This window comes from Acomys russatus, chromosome 29 (assembly GCF_903995435.1).
Source record: "Acomys russatus chromosome 29, mAcoRus1.1, whole genome shotgun sequence".
NCBI classification, from domain to species: domain Eukaryota; kingdom Metazoa; phylum Chordata; class Mammalia; order Rodentia; family Muridae; genus Acomys; species Acomys russatus.
In genome coordinates, this window is record NC_067165.1 from 1,806,097 (window position 1) to 1,829,103 (window position 23,007).

The 23,007-nt window shown below is 44.3% G+C and overlaps 1 protein-coding gene across 1 annotated transcript in view; it reads right to left on the bottom strand.

The window, feature by feature from the left end:
- Nucleotides 1-4,328, bottom strand: part of C29H1orf141 (chromosome 29 C1orf141 homolog) — a 49,615-nt gene extending 45,287 nt beyond the window's left edge. Inside the window, exon 1 of the mRNA XM_051172016.1 lies at nucleotides 4,254-4,328. Coding sequence (XP_051027973.1) covers nucleotides 4,254-4,328 — 75 coding nt within the window. The remainder of the gene's footprint in view (nucleotides 1-4,253) is intronic.
- Between the last annotated feature and the right edge of the window lie 18,679 nt (nucleotides 4,329-23,007).

The following is a 23,007-nucleotide window of genomic DNA, read 5'->3' on the forward strand; positions in this document are numbered from 1 at the left end:
TCTGTGTTCACACTCAGACCTGAGTGTGGGCTTTGAACTTTGGAGGGCTTAAAGACTGGATGTCAAGTCACCAGTGTGAAAGTAGTGAAATGCAAAGAGGTGCCAGGTATTTCCCCCTTTAACTCCTTATGTGGAGGAGGCAAATCTCCTTTGATAGGGTTCCCAAGGTTACGGGAAAATAGTGATTTCAGGTTCCACACTGAACTGGAGAGTTGTTGGTTTCTCACTAATATGCATAACACTTGTGTTTCAGTGGATATTGGAGCTGACTGTACTTAAAGTCATGAGATCTCCCCAAAGTACCGGGGACAATGGCCCCCAGTGGATGGATATGGGGATTGGAACAGCATGAGTAGAAATGATGACACATGTCCGGGGAGTGGGCATTTATTTTTCATAGAGAGTATGTTTGTATTTTTTTTCCCTGAAAGCAAGTACACTGGGTGGATATTTTTCACTTAGTCTGTAGCTCTTTAACCAGTTTGGTTTCACGGATGCAGAGGTGAGGCCTCAGTTCCTTCTTGGAGCTTGTCACCCTCATGCAGGAAGCCAGCTGAGTTCAAGTGGTGGGAATGCATGGCCAGTGCATGCATGCCTTTGGCCCCGAACCATGGAAATCAGCTTGCTCTGGCTTCATTGAACCTTTGTGGGTGGTGTGTGTGTGTGTGTGTGTGTGTGTGTGTGTGTGTGTGTGTGTGTGTGTGTTATGTGTGTGAGTGTGTGTGTGAGTGTGTGAGTGTGTGTGAGTGACTGTGTGAGTGAGTGTGTGTGAGGTGTGTGTGTGTGTCTGTGAGTGTGTGTGTGTGTCTGTGAGTGTGTGTGTGTGTCTGTGAGTGTGTGTGTGTGTCTGTGTGTGTAGTGGATCTACAGCAGTGGCAGCAGTCCACGATGAAGAGACCAGATGTCTCATAGAAGATGATAGTGGATTAAGGAAAGCTAGATGAGGTAGCGTCTCCACCCCACACTGCTGTCATCAGCATTGCCTTTTTGATAAAACAATTGGTTCAAGTGATGGACTCTTTTCTTGCTGTATTAGACCTGCTAAATTAAAAAAAAAAAGAAGCCCCTTGGTTTTTAAATTCCAAGACTAGTTGCCACTTAATTAGAATGAATGCCGGGGGTGAGGGGAAGCCTTTTAAATTATATAATGCTAATTATTGAGAGTTTTACAGATTTGAAACACATTGTGGAAGAACAGTAGAAATATGAAAGATTTGGAAGAAGACAGTCTTTGTGAGTTGAAAAGCCACTTCCAAGAACAAAAAGCCTGTTAAGGGATGGCCCCAGTGTAAGTGGTGGGTTGCCTTCTTGTGAGTTATTGCTCATGGAGGTCCCTGAGGTCACTAAAACTACAAGGCTATTGCCAGTCCTGTTGACTGTTTATTAGAACTGAACTAGGGTAAGACTCTTGCAGATGTCACATACTTTGGTCGCAGGACATGGAGTAATTGCACTGAGACTAAACTGGAGGTGTCCTTCCTGCTGGTTGGCTGTTGGAGCTACAGGTAGTTGTGAGCCTGTGGTATGTAATTTAAAAACACTTTCCAGGGAACGGAAATCAACTTGCTCATCTACACTAACACTCTAGTGTTTGGGAACTATTATCTCTATTACTGTTTTGTCTTGAATTCTAAGTCTTGCCTATTTTTGTTTATTTTGTTTCTATATATTATTTGTAATTTACTAACAATGCGAAATGTTACTTTCCCCTTTTTAAGGTTTATTTATTTATTTATTTATTTATTTATTTTGAGAATTCTATATGCTATATTTTGATCGTATTCTTTTCCCTTATCTAACTCCTCCCAGGTCTACTCCCTTCCTCCCCTACTTCTTCTGAGTGTGAGGCCTGTATGGAGTGTGGCTGTTGTACCCAGTGTCACCCAGTGTGAGGCCTGCATGGAGTATGGCTGTTGTACCCAGTGTCACCCAGTGTGAGGCCTGCATGGAGTATGGCTGTTGTACCCAGTGTCACCCAGTGTGAGGCCTGCATGGAGTGTGACTGTTATACCCAGTGTCACCCAGTGTGAGGCCTGCATGGAGTGTGACTGTTATACCCAGTGTCACCCAGTGTGAGGCCTGCATGGAGTGCGACTATTATACCCAGTGTCACCGAGTGTGAGGCCTGCATGGAGTGTGACTGTTACACCCAGTGTCACCGAGTGTGAGGCCTGCATGGAGTGTGACTGTTATACCCAGTGTCACTCCATTGGAGATTTTTTTCCTCTTTCAGCAGCCAGTTGCTAATAGCTAATTGGCTAGGGATGGGACTTAGTGCTGTTCATATATCTACTAAAGTAATTTGTATATACTTAACATATTTTTAACAAATATGGCTAGCCTAATTTGTATATACTTAGCATATGCTGATAGCCTTATTTAGTGTTTGGGAGGTAGCACTTTTTAAAGCAGGTTTGATACATATGTGACCTAGCACATGGCAGCTACCTAGAAATGATCTTGTATAGCTAACTTTTTCTTGTACCAAACTCACTTGCATTTATTTTTTTAAAAAAAGCAAATGACAAAAGACCCAAATTACCAGTTTTTAAACCTAAGCTTAACATTACATATTTCAACATTTGTCAGAATTGACGGTGTTGCCATCAGCCATGCACAACCAGAAAACATCCTTAATTTACACGGAAATGTATTACCATGGATGCAGTAAGAGATTTTGTCATTAAATACTAAAAATAAAGTTGAAGCGCCTCTGTAGAAGGTTCACCTGGCGATGTTAACTTCACCGCAGGCTGACCCTACTCACTCACATTTCAACACAACAGGAAGCAGATGCATGCTGGTGTTACAAACAATCCTGTCCTACCACAACGCAAGAGCCACAGGGCTCACCTCAGTTTAGGTTTTGTTTTGTTTAAAGCCAAGTGCATACAGAGATTACAACACTTTTAAAGAAAAAGAAAACCTGTCCTGTTTTGTGGTCCCAACAAAAAACTCAAAGGTCTATGACAAATAGGGGCTCCAAGGAGCTGTTTTATAAGTACTTTAGATTAGGTAGATATAGAAAGCCGAGTTCCTTTGAAATCTTCAAAAAAGAAAGTTCCTATTACTCCTCACTGTTGTGGTTTAACATTTCAGTTAAATGTGTGTGTTGAATTACTTGTTATGCAAAGCATAGCAGGTGCTCCTTACCACTTACTGTCAGGACTTTTAACTGTCCGTCTTCTTCAACTTCTACTCTTTCTTGACCGTTCTCCAAAATTCTTTGTAGTGATTTTTTTTTTTTTTTTTTTTTTTTTTTTTTGCCATTAACTATCTTAGTTGAGGTTGATATTCATTTGAAGTTGCCCATTCTACTGCCACCAAATGACGTGGAAGAGAATGACGTGAGACCCCCCCCCCATGACCTAGTGGCCCAAACGAAGGAGGCCTGTACCAAAAGCAGGAAACAGCACCTCCAAAAGCAGGAAACAATCCACCGAAGGCAGAGAAAAATGAGCCCGTACCTCGGCTTTCTAGTAACTCGGGGACACTCCAGTTCCCAAAAAAGTCATCAAATGGGTTTTTCAAAGAAGACAAATGAAAATGAGTCCCTTCCTCCAAAAAATTCCCCAAAGATATCATCTGGGTTCCGGAAATGCGAAGCCAAACTCAAACAGACTGTCAAAGTGACTTCCGCCTCCTCCTCTACCATATGGTTTAATCCTTCTTTGGCGTGTTTGTCATCAGTGTCTCCCTTTTTTGCATCTGGTAGCACTCGTATGCCTCAACTACTTGTTTGAATTCCTGTTCTATCACTACTTTATTTTTAGGATTTTTTGTCCGGGTGCCATTTAAGTGCCTGTGTCCTTTATGTCTTTTAAATGTTCTTGGGTGAAGCATGTCTCTGCAGGCCCAGAACTTCTTAGTAATCTACCACGTTTTAACAGTGTTGGAACAAATCTGAGGACGCGAGCTGGGAAGTTGGGAGGCCTGTCTCCTTGCAGCTCTTGTATAGTTAATTTTGAACATTGCTGCGGTTTTTTGTTTTTGTTTTTGCTTTTATGTTGTTTTTGTAGTACTGGGGTCTCCAGTATACTAAGTCAGCTTTCTACCACTGAGTTCCACACTTGATGACTTAGTGAATTTTTTATTATCTACTTAGATAGATGACTTTTAACTACTACATATTTGTTTCTTACACGTTCATTTAAAATTTCATGTTAATGCATCACTAATTACGAAGTAAAAATGTTATCTGAAATGTTAACTTTTTTAATGAGCACATTACTCTTAGCTTCTACGTCACACACCTTTGCTCTGATGGCTTCAAGTATCCTTTCATTCTTGTCCAGGATGTCTAACTTCTCCAGGGCTTTTTCTGTCATCCTCTGTCAATAGATTTCTGTTTAAAAGGGAGGAAGAAGAAATATCCAATTCAATTCAGGGCACAACACGTGGTGATTATGTGGGCATAAGGGGAGAGCCTCTTTCTATTATTATATTACATTCAGAGCCGTGTTTGCCATGGAATCAGGCGCAGAATTTCAAATGTACTCAATTTTTTTTAATAGGAATTTCAAGCTTGTAACATGAGAGCCAGATGTGGGCTCCTCCTGGAAGTAAGGGTGCGTGACTGAACATCTGTTCTCTTCTGTCATGTTGTAATTTTAATGAAAGGAAAGCAAAGACCTCACCTTTGTACGGTGAACTAAAATTAAATTGGCCCATTGGTGCATAGCACTTAGCAGACACCTAGAAGCAGATAATCTGAAAGTTCTCATTGAGGGTCAAGTAATGCATATGAGCTAGGTGGACATCAAGATGTGGTCTAATTTGTCTCCATTTTCAGACAAGTAAATTGAAAGTCACACAGGATTTTATCTGTTCAGTGCAAATGCTTACCAGTAGGATCTTGGCAAGAATACAGGTGTAGTGGAGGCTGGTGAGATGGCTCAGTGGTTAAAGCACTTGCCACACAAGTCTGAGGGACTGAGTTCAGATCCCTAGGCGGGCATGGCTAATCACCTGTAATTCTGCGCCAGGAAGATGAAAATAGGTACTCCTTCGAGCAAGCTGGCCAATGAGAGTAGCCCTGTTGGTGAGGTCCTGGCCTTGTCTGGGAGATATTTTCTCAAGAAATAAGGCAGATGGTTGGTTCCTGGCATCAGTCTCCAGCTTCCACACATATATCCACACAGGTGTCCGGCCTCAACATGCATTCATACACAAGTGAAGATGCTAACACACACACACACACACACACACACACACAAGAAAAATGAAAAAAAAAAAAAAAAAAAGAATGAAAAATTGGTGACCCAGTACTCACTCTTACATTTATTTTTAAAATTTTGGGTAGATGATTGCATCTTTTTGCTCAGTAAATTGAATGAATGGGACCCAGTGGCACTTAAATGTAAAAACCACCACAATTCACTGGAAGTACTGAACTCACCAGTGTTCTTAACAGACACCAGTTAATGTCAATACTGAGCTTCCTTCCAGTTCAAAGAGCTTTTCCATATTCCTCCCATATTACCCTGGACACTATCCAGTTAATATTACAGGGGACAGGGTCGTGCCGGAAAGGCAAGGCTTTGGACTCGCACTGTGTGCTACTTCATTAACTCTCATCTGCTCTTTTCTTCTCCAACTACTGCTCCAAGTCTGAATTCTCTCTATACAAATTGAATGAGATAAATTCATATCTTTTGAGACCAAATTCACTTCTGTGTGGGTGGACTCTGATAATTACCCAGTTCTGTAGTGGACAATAATAGCGTTGAGGCATTCTGAGTGCAGCCAGTAGGCTGGGAAGGATGCTTCTTACTCTGTTGGGATAAGATCTAAAAATGTTGAAAGTGTGGCTCTGTGTGTGTATGTGTGTGTGTGTGTGTGTGTGTGTGTGTGATATGCACAATATGTGCATGCATGTGGAAGGAGGATGTGATGTGTCCTGCTCTGTCACTCCCTGCACTATTCCCCCCACACAGAGCTTGACAGTGACCCCTGTCTCTCTCCCCATGGCCCAATGCTGAGTACACCCATGCCTGACTTTTTAGGTGCCAGAGATTTGAACTCAGGTTCTCACACCTGCACAGCAAGCATTCTTGCCGTTGACTGAGCCACCTTTCCAGCCTCCAAACTTGATTTTTAAATGTTGAGCCTCTGGGCCTCATGTGGATGTTTCACCCAAGAGGGGCTTATTAATTCAACTCCGTTTTTCTCGATGACACACACACACCCAGCCCTTCTCTTAACATCAGTTACTGCCCTGCATTCAGATACTTTACAAATATGAATCATTGATGCTTCCTTTAGTTCTTCCCCATTTCTATCTCAGAAGACCCTGTGCCACCTAGTAGACAGTAGACACCTTTATGGTGCTGTAACAAAAAACCTCAGACTGAATACTTTATGAAGAAGAGAGGGTTCCCTATCTACGCCATAGTTTTGGAGCTGAAGTCTAAGATGTGGGTGTTTCATTTTTTCATCTCCACAGCCAAGACTCTCCTCTAACCAATGGGATGTCATTAGCATATCTCAGGCTTCTGGCTCACACACGGGGGCCTCATAGCAGTCCTCCTCCTCAGCCATGCTACAGAATAAGTAAAAAAAAAAAAAACAAAAACAAAAACAACTGGGATCCCCTCAGAACTCCAAAGCCAAAACTAGGGACTGAAGATTGGGAGTCCTCTCTTCTCCTCCTGGGGACTGAGATATGCTCGGCAAGGACTTGGCTGCTGAGTCTCCAGTCTGGGGATCTATTGGGGTGTGTGGGATGTGCTAGTGTCAAGCATTCTCAGCATGCAGCTGCATAGATTATTGACTCCTGGACTCTGGTCATCTATTTTTTAAAAATATATGTATATATTTATTTGTTTTAATGTTTACTTACGCTATCTTCACATACACACCCAGAAGAGGGCACCAGATCTCATTATAGATGGTTGTGAGCCACCATGTGTTGCTGGGGAATTGAACTCAGGTCCTCTGGAAGAGCAGTCAGTGCTCTTAATCACTGAGCCATCTCTCCAGCCCCTGGTCATCTATTTTTAAGTGTTGCTCTGATGCAGGTCTTCTCCAAATCTGAGTTTGCTTTCTACTTTACTGGAGAAGCCCCTCACCTCTCAGGTAAACACACACAAGCACTTTGCCATAGGCTCCATCTTAACTTCTTAGCTCTTCCTATATTATCCAAGTAGCCTAAGTTTAGGACTTGTTCAGATTACTACCATAGTTTGACATTTCCTCTATGTATTTGATGAATCCAATCTATTCTTCATAAGCTTGAATTGTTTTTTTTTTCCCAAGAAAAATATGGTTTGTCTTCCTATTTAAAGTTTAAGGCCTAAAAAAACACAGTAAACACCATCAAACTCTTTGGTGTGTTACGTAAGGCTCATAGTGTGTTTCTGTGAATTGAGCATCATGCGACCATACACACTGAATTACCTAGCCACAACTGTGGCTAGGAGCAACTGTGACTCCTCATGGGTATCCATCTTCCATTACTTGTTACTTCACTTTATTTTATTTTATTTTATTTTTTTTTTACTTCACTTTAATATTCTCTCTTTATGGTGCCAGTCTTCCACTCCCTGTATTCCTAAGTTCTTTTCATCAAGCAATACCTCCGCTGGATGTCCCTGTACACCATGATTTGAATAGCAATGTCTGTGTGCAGAAGAAAGCCTGGTTAGCTCCCCTCTTTGCACTATGCAATTCTTGAAGGCAGGAACCACACCGAATCCATCTCTGAGTCTCTAACACCCTTACAGCTTGATTAAGTGGTTAATTACCAGAGAGAAAATGGACAGCTGTGAATATTGTGACTGCCTTTGGCCTTCCCAAGGCTGTTGCCTTTAACAGTGTGCTCACGAGATTCTTCAGGACCGAAACTGCAAATTAAAAAGACCAGGGGTTCTCAACCTTCCTGATGCTGTGACCCTTTTATACAGTTCCTCATGTTGTGCTGACTCCAGCCATAAAATTATTTCATAACTGTAATTTTGCTCTTATGAATTGTAATATAAATATCTGATATGGAGGATATCTGATATACACCCCCCCCCCAAACAGTCACAATCCACAGGTTGAGAACTACTGAAAGAGAAAATGACAAAGAAGACTTGAGGGACAGTGAGAGGAAGAGTGCACACTGGCAAACACTGAACACATGTATAAAGACTCGGGGGACAGTGAGAGGAACACAGCCCCTATCCAGTGCACACTGGCAAACACTGAACACATGTATACATGAACAGCACGAAATGAACTCAACAGGTTGTAGTACACACACACACACACACACACACACACACACACACACACACACGGGTGTGTGTGTGGATTTGAGAGGGAGGTGCAAGAGGGTAGTTGTGGATCCTGGAAGGAGTTGGAAGGGGTGTTAGAAATTATGTAACTACAGTGCTCATGCACAAAATTTCTCAAAAAGAAAAAAAAAAAAACCTAAAACAACTGAAACAAACAAAATGGGACTAACAAATCCACCAAACTACCAAACCATTCCAGTTTTCTCCCCATCTTCAAATGCACAAGAGCATCAGTGTCCTGCTTGGGAACATGGACTCTGGTCAGACTGTGCTGAAACTCCTAGCTCCATCACATGACAGCTGTGTGGTGGTGGGCTTGCTACTTAACCTTTCTGTGTGGCCCATTTAAAAAGCTGAAATAATAAACGTATAGATGATAGAATTCATGGAGTTGTTACCAAGTTTAACTGTGCAGTTATAAGTGGGCAGATAATTGTTAGATAAGTAAAACTACGTAATAACAGTGTAGGGCTTTCAATTCTGCAGTGGCGGGGATCAAAGCCACCAGCTGCAGAAGAGAGGCGAGGCAGTGGAGAGAGCCTCAATGACCCACCACAGCACCAGATGACCTACTCCTTCCCAACGCAAGGCCTTCAGCCCCTCCTCCCTGCCCTGAGGCTGTGGAGAGCTGTCCATGGTGACTATTCCTGCCTTAGTCTACTGCTGAGGGAGCAGACACTTTTCCTGCCTCAGATTCCCTACTGCTACCATGGGAGCTGTCCGCCATGACGATGCCTTTACTGCTTCAGCCTACTGCCTTCACAGGGGGAAATTTTGGACTCTTTGTATACTTTATAACCTGCCACCGCAGAAAAGTGGCCAGACTCCTGCTTGAGGACGCTCCAGCATGCTAGCTCCTCCCCCAGACTTCTGTAACTGTCTCTCCAGTCCCTCAGGAGGACTCATCCTAGATTATGCTAATTTGAGGTGAAAAATCTGGACAAAACCCCACTAATATTTAATCAGAAGACTCAACCAATCCCTGAATAGGAAAGCCCATTAATCCCTAAGCTCCTCAAACTCAGGACTTGAAATCCCACTAGTCCTGCCCTAGAAAGCTCCAACCCCCACCCCCAAGAAACCCTATATAAAGGCTGCTTCTTCTTGGATTTGTCCCTCCAGTAAATCTAGATTTACTTATTTCTAAAGAGATTTACTGCCTGGTGGGACTAATCAGAAAAGAAGAAAAGGAGAAAAGAAGATGCTCTTGGCTCCTCAGCTCCTCAGGGGTTGGGATAACCCTCCCTGGGAGCTTCAATATCTCTGCAGAGGAAGCCTCTTCTCAGAGCTGTGTGGTTCCTGGGTTCCCGTGTCCCAGGATACCTTTCCTCAGAGCTGTGTGGTTCCCTGAGCTTCCGAGTCCCAGGATACCATTCTCTCCATGTACCAGGAAGGCAAACCAAACAACAACACTTGGTGCCTTGACTCGAATACCCTTCCCTTGGGACATTCCTCCACCTCAGAGTTGGGGTACCTTCCCAGGCCTCAGAGTTGTGGGTTTCCTGGACACCTTCCTACTTCATCAGGAAGGCAGGCCAACCCAACTCCCAAACAACAACAACTAGACTTACTACTTAGAAGCTAGGTGTGTGTGTCTGTCTCTTTTTTATAATTGCAGCAGAAAACATCTTCTTGGGCTGCACAGCATCTCATCTTCACCACTCTTGCCACGATGTGACCAACAGAGATCAGTGTTTGTCCCCTGGTCTGCCTGTTTACGATGTGACCAACGAGATCTGCGTTTGTCCCCTGGTCCGCCTGTTTACTTCAGCTACACTTACACTGACTGCCTCAGAACTCAGCAAGTGATGAGATTCTCACAGTCATTGTTTTTTTTTTCCCCCTCACCTAGCAACTCCGTGTCTTCTGTACAATGGCTTCCCTTGATCTTGCTTCCTTACTGCCCCTATCTTCCTCACGGTCTTATGCTGAATTTTAGGTCAGATTCTTGTTTATCTTTTTACCTCTGTGAGATGAAACTAAAGCTTTGTGTTACGAGACCCACAATGCCCTGCAACTGCCAAGGAAGAAGACCATGTTCAGTGTCCCTGTGTCTCCATTCTGGGGTCTCAGCAGTGGACAACAGTATTGTGGTCAGTAGTTGGCTCCTTTCGATGGATAATAACTTGGGGTGGGAGAGATGCAGTCACTTCTAAAATCCACAGAGGTCTGTCTAACGCTCTCTCATGCTCTTACACTTTGGGGACAGTGATCGTCTCTGGAATGTACGGTTCTCATATGTCACAAAGGCAACCTTCCAGATGCTTGGGGTTAGAACACACCTCAAGGCTGTCACACTGCTCCTTGAGCAATCCAGGCTCTGATTTCCTCCTTGTTTTGACTCCGTTGTCCCCCTTCAGCCATTTGGGTCTCTGCTTTCCCTCCCCAGGTCGCTGCAGCATTCCTAGCCTGCTCTTCGAATGTTGATCTCTCACAATGCCATTTGGGCAGCCTGTCTTATAGAGCAATGGTCAGGTCCAGCTGTAGCCCACAAGCCATGACTTGCTCCACCTTATCTGCAGAATGGGCCCCAGGTTTTCAGATGATACCCAAAAAAAGACAATGCAAGATGCATCTCCATCTACCTTTCCCGTTTATTCCCTCCGATACCCCCTTCATTTCTGCCAGGCACATCCCATCCATTCCTGCCTATGTTCTTGCCCTTAACTATTCCTTCTACTCTGAATGATCTCTTTTTAAGTGTCCTCAAATTGAGAGTGCCTGTCAACTCCCAGTGCAAAGCTGCTTTCCTTTGTGAGTCTTCCCTTGGCTGCCTCTCTCTGTCTTGGTGACATCTCTTTCTTTTGTGTACTATGCCATACTACTTCAGAGATCCTACTACAAAGATCCACTCGTGGAATCATCTCTTCCACTGTGTTGAAGTTTATTTGCAGGAGGACTTGAGCTACTCCCCTCCAAATTCCATTACCAGTATTTTACATTCAAATGCAACCTGAACAGTATAATTTAAGCTTGAGATGTCTCCAAGTAGAAAGACTTATGGGTGAGCACCCAGTGCATCTACCACAGCTACTATTATTTTGTGATGAGTGTCTTTCTGGAGGGTGAACTATCAAGTGGGGTGAATTGTTATAAAAATACAGCTTTTGCCAAATTAAACTTGGTAAAATAGTTTTTAAAGGAAACTTGGATTTATGGGTTCAATCTTATTGATTTTTTTTTCTTTAGTGAGAGAGAGAGAGACAGAGACAGACAGACAGACAGAGACACAGAGACAGAGAGAGAAGACATATTCTTATATTAATAGCTATTATAGCCTGATCTGGAATTTTCTAGTCCAATCTGGACTTGAACTCATGACAATCCTTCTGTCTCAGTCTTGCTGGGACTTACAAGCATAAGCCATACACACACACACACACACACACACACACACACACACACACACACACACACACACTTTTTAGGGGCACAATTTCATTTTAACAATACGCTCCTGACCCTGAGACTAAAAGTAAAAGCAAACCCCAGTCTTATCACCATTCTACGTCCCTTGCAAAGGCTTCTTCAGGAAGTTCCAAATGCATGTTGAGGGAGTTCAGGAAAACCAAGAGTATGCAAACTCTTAAACAGCAGAACCAAGCAACTTCCAAGAAAGCAGAGGCTTAAATCAAAATTGATTTCAATTGTTTTCCTTCATCAGCTCAAACATTTGTCCCTGGGAGAAAGTCCAGTGACAGACAAGGCTGGACGTATTTTGATTTTTTTGTCTGGCACATTCTACTCAATGCTGCTGAGATTACAGTGGCACTTCATTTGTCAAATACTTTTACTTCCACTTGCTAGTGGGATAGCTGACCAGCTCCCTCAGTTCTATAGGTCTGCTTTGAATAAAGGTCCGTAGCTCCTTTCACGAGTCTATGTGAACCTGTATTTCAATTCTCTGAGTAAGAGCGCAAGACCTGGAGATGTCCTCTGACCACTGAGTAACATGGGGGAGTAACCAGTCAAATAATGGCCACTGTGAAATCACACTACACTTACCACAAGGCTTGTTAGAACTTCTTCTAGCCAGTCCAAGTTGCTTCCCCTCAGCAAGTTGGAAGTCTAACTATAAATGCTGTCCTGATCATGTCTCCCGCCTCTTGTTCTCAGGAAGGCAAGCAAGGAAGCCTCCTCAAACACTCTGCCTATAGTGTGTTAGCAAGAAGCCAAAACCAGAAACAAAGTTGATAAAACTCCCTGAGCTTCAGGACAGAAAGAACAAAAGGGGGTTTTCAAAGAACCCAGAGAAGCTTGTTAGCTGCACTAGCACTTCAGTCTCCTCCACGTGGGAGCATGCTCTTCCATTACTTCACAAACGTGAGGTGGTCCTCACCCAGACCCACCTGTAGGAGCCACAGAAAAGCTCTCTCATGACTCTGAGCTTCTGTACTGTTAGCTCCTCCTTCAATCACTGAGTTCTAGCCACCTTTGTCTTCTGGCTTGCTTGCTTGCTTTTCCTCACGTTGCTAAGATCACAATGCATCTTGTAGCCATAGCAACCACCTCCAGAGCTTTTCCATTCTGAGACTAGCATTCTTACTCGCCAAGGCATTTCACCCATAAGTTCTTGTCACTCAAAGCCAACCAAGTACTCCCTGTGCTGAAGCAATGGAGGGAGAGAGCCTAACTTGGGATGACGTCCTAGAGAAAGGAACTAAGGGCAGTCACTTTGCATCTGCTATTGCAATTCCTTCTTCCTTTTGTGTTTCTCACAGAAATGGGGAAAATTTAAATAAGCCTAAAACTCATATGCAGCTTGCAGGTTTGAGTGGAAATTAGCAGCCTGTATTTGAGTATTTAATGGAAAATTCTTTTCATTACTTATGTCATTAAAAAGATCCATTCTTACCCACAAGGCCAAGAAGCATCTGATGTATATAGTAAGATCAGCCTTGTACACACACACACACACACACACACACACACACACACACAGAGCATTCACATGTCTCACAGAATTACAGTCTAAAGGTGACTACCTTGCAAACAGCTTGTTTTTGGTCAAGAATGGTGATAATTTTATATAAAAATGGATTAAATTTTCAGTCAAGAGTTCTCTCGGTAAACATTTTGAGAATGTATATCAATGCATCAGAATAGGCAAAAGGAAAACTTAAAACAACTAGGGCTAACGACGGGACCATGTCAGGGGCCTGCACTCTGAAACGAATCATTTCTTCAACACTGTAAATGGTTGTTAGGTTGGCAAAGTGTGCAGTGGCAGGACACCTGCTCAGCGGTGGCAAAGCCCAGGCTTCAATCACCCATTGGCCAGATAATAATCTTTAAAAGCCACCCTAAAAATAAAGGAGAGGAAAGAAAGAAAAAAAAAAAAAAAAGCTAGAGATTGCTAGTCACACTCACAGCCGATGCACAGACACCATGAACTCAACTTATTCTACGTGCTTATCGTACAGGAAACACGATAATAAAACAGATAAGGTGGTTTGGCTCTATTATTCGTTAAACTACACACACTGAAGAGCAACGGCTTGATTGGAATCAGTAACCGGAGTGTAGTTGATAGTGATGGTTTTCTTTTTTTTTCTTTTTCTTTTTTTTTTGGTTTTTCGAGACAGGGGTTCTCTGTGTAGCCTTGGCCGTCCTGGACTCGCTTTGTAGACCAGGCTGGCCTCGAACTCACAACGATCCGCCTGCCTCTGCCTCCCGAGTGCTGGGATTAAAGGCGTGCGCCACCACACCCGGCTGATGGTGATGATTTTCAAGATGCCGTTGCATGTAAAGGGATTTTCAGCAAAGCTGCAGGTGTCCTCAGGAGTAGACTGAGGGAGTATAGGTGGGGCGTTGGCAGATTTGCCCACAGGGTCCCAGAATAAGCAAATGTGTGCTATTTCTCTATGTCTCCCCATCTCCCATATCCCTCCCTTTTCTGTGTATGTCTTGAATGCAGTCAAATGAAGTTTTAAAAGATATAACGTCAGAGACATGGGTTGGGAGCTGGAGGAGACAAGGGCGGGGACGAGGGCGGGGAGTTCCAATCAGGAATGTGAAGTGAATAAATTAAAAACAAACTCAAAACAAAACAAAACAAAACAAAACAAAAAAGCTGAGACGAGTGTTCTTTGAGAGACAATCCCACCACCTGGTGGCAGTACACTCAAGTTTAGATGGTTAAAAATTAAAAACAAAATGTGAATTGAAATGATACCAAACATCTCCTGACCACAGCTGCAAAATCATCTCCCACGTGCTCCCTTCCTGGATGGAAGTCTGGCTGCTGTTGCTGGCGCTGCAGGCTTCGGATGAACTCTCTCCTGAGGTGGGGAGATTGGCTCAGTGCAGTGTTCCCCTTGCACGCATAAGGGCTTCACAGTCAACAACAGTTTCTCCAGTGCAAACATGTCGGTTTTCCTTTAATTCTGCCCATCTTGACTCTCGTTATAGATCTGTGAAATTACTTCTACACCGCAGGAGAAATGATTAAACCAATGCTCACACCACTCTCTTATTTCAGATACCTGTCTTTTTGTTGCTGCTGAGACCTGATTTATACCTCTTATGTTGGGGCTCTTTATAGAAATAGGAACACCTCTCTCCTTCTCTCCTTTCCTCTCCTCTTCCTCTCATTGGTACTCTAGTGGAGGTGAGTCTCAAATTTTCAGTCTTGCTGCCGCAGACTCCCAGGTCTGGGATTATAGGCATGTTCCAAGCTCAACTAGCTCTTTCTTTTAGTGAGAGCTCTTCTCACTTAGCACTAGGGCGATGGTGCAGGTAAGAAAGTGCTCACTTTGCAAAAACAAGAACCAGAGCTGTGTCACCCAAGCCCTTGTGAAAAAGGCCGAGGACAGTGGCATCCTCTTGACTCACTGCACTCGGGAGGTAGAAACAAATGGGTCCCTGGGGCTTGTGAGCCACTTGGTCTAGCCTACGTGGACAAACTCTAGGTAAATCAGAGACCCCATTTCAAACAAAACAAAAGAACCTCACTGTGGGAAGGATTAAGCTTTGTCACAGGTGGGAGCAGTCTTGGTGGGCTTTACCCTTGAGGCACCCCATGAATACCTTGTGACAGACTGAGTGAAGCCATCCTGGGTCTGGAATTCAGGAAGCAGACCTGGGAACCCCACCTGGACTATTGTCTTTCTAATGGACCCTCACCGGGAGAAGGAGCCGGTCCTTCCCAGGTGACTCAGGCAGTTGGGGAAGAGAGAATAACAAAGTCGGCTGCAGAGAGCGAGCGTGCGGGGGCAGCGGACCAGCTAGACCAGCACACAGGCCAGAGAGACACCTAAGGACACGTTTTGTGGAACGGCTACCGGAAGGTTCACTCTTTTGTCCCTTTAACCTTTTTCCTTCTTGTATAAGCTAGTTGGGTTGTATAATAACGTTTAATTGCTAAGAAACAGAGTCAACACCTCACCCCACCCCAAGGACCAGCACCCAAGGCTGTTCTCTGGATTCCACATGCACTCATATGCACATATATGCAGGTGCACACACATGAAAGTGGCTGCAAAAGTTCTGGTCTCTTGAATGTCCACAAGAAACAGAAGTGAGGATGTCTGCCACCATCCTTCTTATCCATTTTGTGTGACACTCACAGCTGTTCTTATGTTACTTAAGTAATTTATTTACAAACTGTAAGGCGGAGCGCCATCCTTCAGGTCACTAGCATCCTGAAATCAGAGCAGTGGTGATAACCCCAGAAGACACTCAACAAGGTTGGTTCTGTTAATGCTCAATGGTGGAGGGCTGTGGGGACGGTCATCAGACACTTGCCTGAGATCCCAGCCACTCCCCCACGCCACTGCATGTAATCCTGTCCCAGGTACACATGGCCTCCAGCAGTGCTGATGTATTTGGTGGCAGGGACAATGCCTACACATAAAAGGCTGAAGAGAGCCAGTGCCACTGCGATCGTAATTTTTTCCGTCTCTCTGGCCTGCCTTCTTGCTCAGAACTCTTCTTTTTCTTGATACATCATCTCTGCCTGCACCACTAACTGCGCATCCCTGGTTCATCTCCTTGTTGTGGGACACAGCAATCTGGAACTCTCATCAGTGCCCTCTGCACACTGATATCAGCCTATAGCAGTGGGTAAGTCATCAGAAAGGCGATAGTACTTATGTCTGTGATCTCTTAGTGTCCTCAAAGGAGGCTAGGATGCTTGTGCTTGGCTGCCTCTTGACTTCCTTCCTTCCTTTCTTCCTTCCTTCCTTCTCTTCTTCCTTCCTTCCCTTCTTCCTTCTTTCTTTCCTGCCTGCCTGTCTTTCTTCATTTTCACCTTTTATTTTCCCTCCAAAGCACATAAACACCAGGGACCCAGCTGTGGAGATTATGGGTTCAGTGTTGGAACAGGTGTGAAAGGAGACCTGACCAGCTGGGGCTACCAAATGCAACTTTCTTCACAGCTTATGGTGCTACAATGTCAGTGAGGAGTGAAGAGTCTCCAGATGCCTAGCTGCTGGGCTCTCTAACATTATCAACACCCCACATATTCTTAAACTGTCAGGATTCTGCCCATCTCCACTCCCCATTGTCATTTTTTTTTCTAGGACAGTCTTGATGACCCAGCTTGCGCATGTGGATGGCAATGACAGTTGCTGCAGTTCATGTCTCTATTGGTCAGGGTTCTTTAGAAGAACAGAACCAATAGCATAAATCTTTATATAGGAAGGGGTTTGTTAGAGCCTCTTATAGGCTGTGGTCCAGCTAGTCCAACAATGGCTGTCGGCCAATGGCGGATTCAAGAATCCAATAGTTGTTCTGTCCACGAGGCTGGATGTCTCAGCTGGTCTTCAGTATATGCCAGAATCCTGGAGATGTTGACTCTAATGCCAATGAAGGAACGGACTTGTCATCAAGAGCAAACAGACAAAGAAAGAAAGCTTCCTTCTTCCATGTCCTTTATATAAGTGATTCTTCCCACATCAATTTAATTAAGAAGAAGAAGAAGAGGAGGAGGAGGAGGAGGAGGAGGAGGAGGAGGAGGAGGAGGAGGAAGAAGAAGAAGAAGAAGAAGAAGAAGAAGAAGAAGAAGAAGAAGAAGAAGAAGAAACTCCTTATAGATGTACCCAGCCACTTGGGTTTTAGTTAATTCGAGAGGTACTCAAGTTGACATCCAAGAATAGCCATGCCAGTGCTCGTATCCTCTTTACACCCAGATGGTCCTATAGAGAACCATTCATCTTCTGGGAATCAGACTGCGCCCAGAGTGGGGGGGATGCAAGTGTATTGTGAACTCTGGGTCCATTGCTTGCAGTGCCTGGACCTGGATGGACACCTAGCAGTTTCTTATGTTGTTTCCACCAGGTCCATGAACCTTGATTGGTTTTTGAGGGCCATCTCCTGGCAGGAACAAGAATTCAGAGGCTAACTCTAACAGCCCCAGAGACAGAAATGAAAGACAAACAGCAACATTTTCTGGTAGGCTCAGCCAAGTACTGTTCAGGGTCTGGATGCCTGAGTCCACTGCTGGGGAGTGAGGGGCACAGGCCAGGCAGGGCAATGGATTCTCAGCCCTCTCACCCTTCTTGAATAACTTTGCTCAGCACTCCTCTACCACTGTTTTCTGTGCCCCTGGAAAGCAGAAGATCCAGGAGGAAGCTAGAAGATGTGTGGATACACCATTTGGTCCAAATCTCTATGACCATTTGCCTGCCCCGCGGGCTCTTCCAGGCCAGAGACTCCCTGACTGGGATTCTCACATCAGGGATGTGAGATGCACAGGGATGCACAAGGCATGCAGGGATGCACATGGATGTGAGATGCACATGGATGTGAGATGCACAGGGATGCAGGGATGTACAAGGCATGCAGGCATGCACAGGGATATGAGATGCACATGGATGCAGGGATGCACAGGGATATGAGATGCACATGGATGCAGGGATGCACAGGGATGAAGGGATGCACAGGGATGTGAGATGCACAGGGATGCAGGGATGCACAGATAAAGGGTAATGAAGGAGAATCTCATCACAGGGATGAGAAGTTATACTTAGAAACCTGCTGACAATGATAAGGCCAGGAAAGTCACACAAGCAGGAAAGAAAATCCTGCCCTATTTCTCAAAATTTCACAAAACTCACCAGCCTGAAGCCCATCCACCAAGGGTCAGGCTCCCCAGAGCTAAAATTTCATCCATCGGTCAGCCCCTGCCTGGCACCCATAGAAAGCATCAGGAGCTACAGATGGGGCCTCAGAAGTGCTCAACAGCTGAGATCTGAAGAAAGAAAGGGAAAAAAAAAAAAAAAAAAAAAAAAAAGGAACAGAGAAAGGGGTCCAAATGATTGTATTTGTCCTCATAGGTGCCATGAGCTAGGTTCATCTCCTAAAAAAACAGCCTCTGATAAGGCTGAGAAGTTGAATGATAGAGGCCAGACCTGCTCAAAGCAAAGGCCAGGGTGCTGTGAACGAAGCAAACAGCCTTATGCCTGTATCCTGTAGGTAAGGATGCAGATCAGGAAGGTGCCACCACCAACTGAGGGTACCCAAGGAAATAGGGTAACAGGAAAACAAAGGAAGCTTTACAGATTCCCCAAGATTTAACCTTGTCCTCCACGGCCCCCCAGACAATAGAGATAAAATATTTCTTCTTTGTTTGACAAGATATACTCTGATTTAATTCTGTCCTGTGTGTTCATGGTAACTGTTTTCACGTAATTGTGTGTCATTTTGTGGCTAAGACAATGTGGATAAAACTTCGTCTGTTTGTAAAGTTTCTTAAAATAACCAACTAGAAAATCCCATGACCACTTCATTTTTAAATTGTTTAATAAAATTACTATTTTTGTCATGCTTGATTAAAATGTGTGTGTGTGTGTGTGTGTGTGTGTGTGTGTGTGTATGTATGTATGTGTGTGTGTGTGTGTGTGTGTATGGATGAAAGTACTTGGGGGATATAGTAAAAGCCCTGAAACTGTTTTTTTGTTTGTTTGTTTGTTTTGTTTTTGTTTTTTTCCCTGAAACTGTTTTTATAAACTTAGGTACACTTAATTGTCAAAAACCTAGTTAAATGGTATTGCAGTGTCTATTAAATAAGCTTTCTTTTCTCTTCTCTCTCTCTCTCTCTCTCTCTCTCTCTCTCTCTCTCTCTTCTGGAGACAGCGTTTCTCTGTGTAGCCTTAGTTGTCTTGGACTCACTTTGTAGACCAGGCTGGCCTCAAACTCACAGAGATCCACCTGCCCCAGCCAACTGAGTGCTGGGAACATCATACCTTAAGATTACAATTGCACCAGGCATGGTGGCACACACCTGTAATCCCAGCACTCTGGGAGGCAAAGGCAGGCAGAACGCTATGAGTTCGAGGCCAGCCTGGTCTACAAAACAAGTCCAGGACATCCAAGACTACACAGAGAAACTCCATCGCAGAAAAAAGGAAGGAAGGAAAGGAAAGAAAATAAAATAAAAGAAAAAGATCACAATTGCGAATAGCTAGTACTATTACAGAGAAACCCTGTCTCAAACCCCTGCACCCTACAAAAGAAAAAAGAAAAAAAGGTATGAGATTTATTGCCAGTCTGCCTGTGCTCTCCTATTTCAACAAAGGCTCAAGGTTTTCAAGGATCTTCTCTTGTCTAATTTAGAACGAGAGGAAAATATAGTTGTTTTAACATTGAGCTGTTGACACCTGTTCACCAGCTTAAGCACTAGGAGTGATGAGGTTAGGCACTGTGTCTTCGTGACATAAAACCTTCTACTTTATTTATGTGAAGAGTTCTGTCTTGGGAAGTCCAGATATTGGATTAAGGATTAAGTAACAATATTGAGGAAGTAATCAGATAACAGTCAACTTAACACTGACAAATGAGATGCTGCAGAGATGGCTCAACAGTTGAGAGCACTGGCTGCTCTTTCAGAGGACCTAGGTTCAACTCCTGATACCCACACGGTGGCTCACAACTGTCTGTAACCTCAGTTCTAGGGGATCTGATGCTGTCTGCAGGAACCAGGCATGTACATGGTAGATATACATACAGGTAAATGTACATGGTAGATATACATACAGGTAAATGTACATGGTAGATATACATACAGGTAAATGTACATGGTAGATATACATACAGGTAGGCACAATGCTGATACACATTAAAAAAAAAAAAAAAAAAAGATTAAAAAATAGCCTGACAGGGCCGGGCGTGGTGGCGCATGCCTTTAATCCCAGCACTCGGGAGGCAGAGGCAGGCGGATCGCTGTGAGTTCGAGGCCAGCCTGGTCTACAAAGTGAGTCCAGGACGGCCAAGGCTACACAGAGAAACCCTGTCTCGAAAAACCAAAAAAAAAAAAAAAAAAAAAAAAAAAAAAAAAAAATAGCCTGACAAATGATAGATGTGAATAAAAGCTTCAAAGTCTTTGTTTTTCTTGTTGGTTTTTTGTTTTTTGTTTTTGTTTTTTTCAAGACAGGGTTTCTCTGTGTAGCCTTGGCTGTCCTGGACTTGCTTTGTAGACCAGGCTGGTCTCAAACTCACAGAGATCCGTCTAGCTCTGCCTCCTGAGTGCTGAAGTCTTTGGTTGTTAAGTCTGTCCTTATGCATGGCGTGGTGGTCTGAATTAAAAGGACCTTCCTAGACTTCTAGAGAGTGCATTATTGGAGGAAATATGTCTCTGGGGGGGGGGGGCGCGGGGATAGGCTTTGAGGTTTCAGAAGCTCAGGCCAGGTCTAGTGGCTCACTCCTTCTTTCTGCTGTCTGCCTATCCAGATGTAGAATTCTCTGCTACCTCTCCAGCACCGTGTCTGCTTGTGCACTGCCATGATGATAATGGACTAAACCTCTGAACTGTAAGCAAACCCGAAATAAATGCTTTTCTTTATAAGAGTTGTCACAGTCATGGTGTCTCTTGACAGCAATAGAAATCCTAACCAAGGCACATAGGCATGTGTTTGTGTGTGCTGTCCATATGTGCTCACACTTACAAGTCACATAAAACTACTCAGGCCAAATTCCAAATAATGGACCTGGACGTATAGGACAAAAGTTCCAATCCCTGGCAGCTCCATTGGTCAGGTATGACCATCAGTCCCAATATGCCAATTAAAGATACAACAATGAGGGACAGAGAAATAAATGTAGTCGATGTGGTCATGAAAGGGGGAGAAAATAGAGAGATTTGGAGTTTGAAGATGGCAGTGCCTATCACGCACTGTATCTGATCTACAGCATGGATACCAGGGACCAGACTGAGAACCACAGACTGAAAGAACTGGAGAACACTGGGTGAGTGGGGTCCTGTACAGTGCAGACTACAGGCAAGCCTGGTTCCGGGTCAAACAACAGCCCACAGAGGTCCTGAACCCAATCCCCAGACTTTAGAATGGAACCCACCTGCAGCTGTAGCCGGCCTCTATAACCCAGGCGCAGTGTGTGGGATGATGGAACACCGGAACTCCTGACCTGGGGAAGTCTCAGGGAAACAGGTGAATCTATTCTTGGACACCCCTAGCTACCCCATGCCAGTCCACTGAGAGCTCCCCAGACCACGGAGAAGCCCAGGTGATGGTGAACACCGTACCAGCAACAGCATGTGCGGTCCAGGCCAGAGTCAGAAAGCCGGTCTCAGCAGACAGAGCCTGCAAAATTGGGCTGGTAGAACCTGGACAGATCAGTCCCCACAGCCCGACAGGGACTCCCATGTTCGTAGGAGAAGCTGGACTGCCCTGAGGGGCCTGGAAGATGGTCTGAATTGCAGCCACAACTCAGTGGGACTGAACTACCCAAAGTGCGCAATCTAGATTGGTCATCTATCTAGACTGATCCAGGCAGGAACCTGACTGCAGGACACAGCAGTCTGGGCCTGGACAACTGGTCAGTTAAAACCTAGCCTGGCCAGTCCCCATGGCCCGGCAGGGTCTCCCACATGCTTGGGAGAGGCTGGACTGCCCCGAAGAGTCAGCACAGAAAATTAAACAGCAGCCCCCAACACAGCTGGTCTGAATCCCCTCAGTAGCATGAACAGGATCGGGCAGAAGCCTACCTATGCTGACCCAGCCAGAAGCTTAAGGTTGTAGAACAAAGTCTCCTAGAGCAGAAACCAGGCCACCTGCCAGTTCCAGGGAAGAACTCCCTGATCCCCATAGGTAAGGACACGTGACCTATAATCACTCACCAACTATCCACTCTCAATGACCAGTGAAGGACACCAGAAGCTGCCACTCAACATCATAGATAGCAAGATGACTAAAGGACAGCATAAGAACGCAAACAACAAACACCAAAACAATTCGGCATCTCCAGATCCCAGCTATCCCAAAGAAAGCAACCCTCAGAACTCAAACACAATCGAAATACAAGAAAACGACCTCAAATCTTTAGTAATGAAGATGATAATGGAGGGAACGAATAAAATCCATTATCAAATGCAAGAAGATGCAGCCAAACAGGTAGAAGACATAAAAGAGGCTATAGAGAGGCACTGGAAAAAATTCAGGAAAATACAACCAACCAGATGAAGAAAATCAATAAAGAAGTTCAAGATCTGAAGACGAAAATGAAAATGGTGTTAAAGGCACATACATAGGAAAACAGGACCGAGAGGACTTAGAGAAGAAAGCAAGCAGCACAGAGGCGGCCTTCTCTAACAGAATCCAAGAAATGGAGGAACGAATCTTGGGACTTCAAGATACAATCATAGAACTTGAAACAACCATCAAAGAAAGTGCTAGATCTGAAAAATTCCGGACACAAAACATCCAAGAAATCAAGGACACCATGAAAAGATGAAACCTGAGAATAGTAGGCATTAAGGAAAGAGAAGATGTCC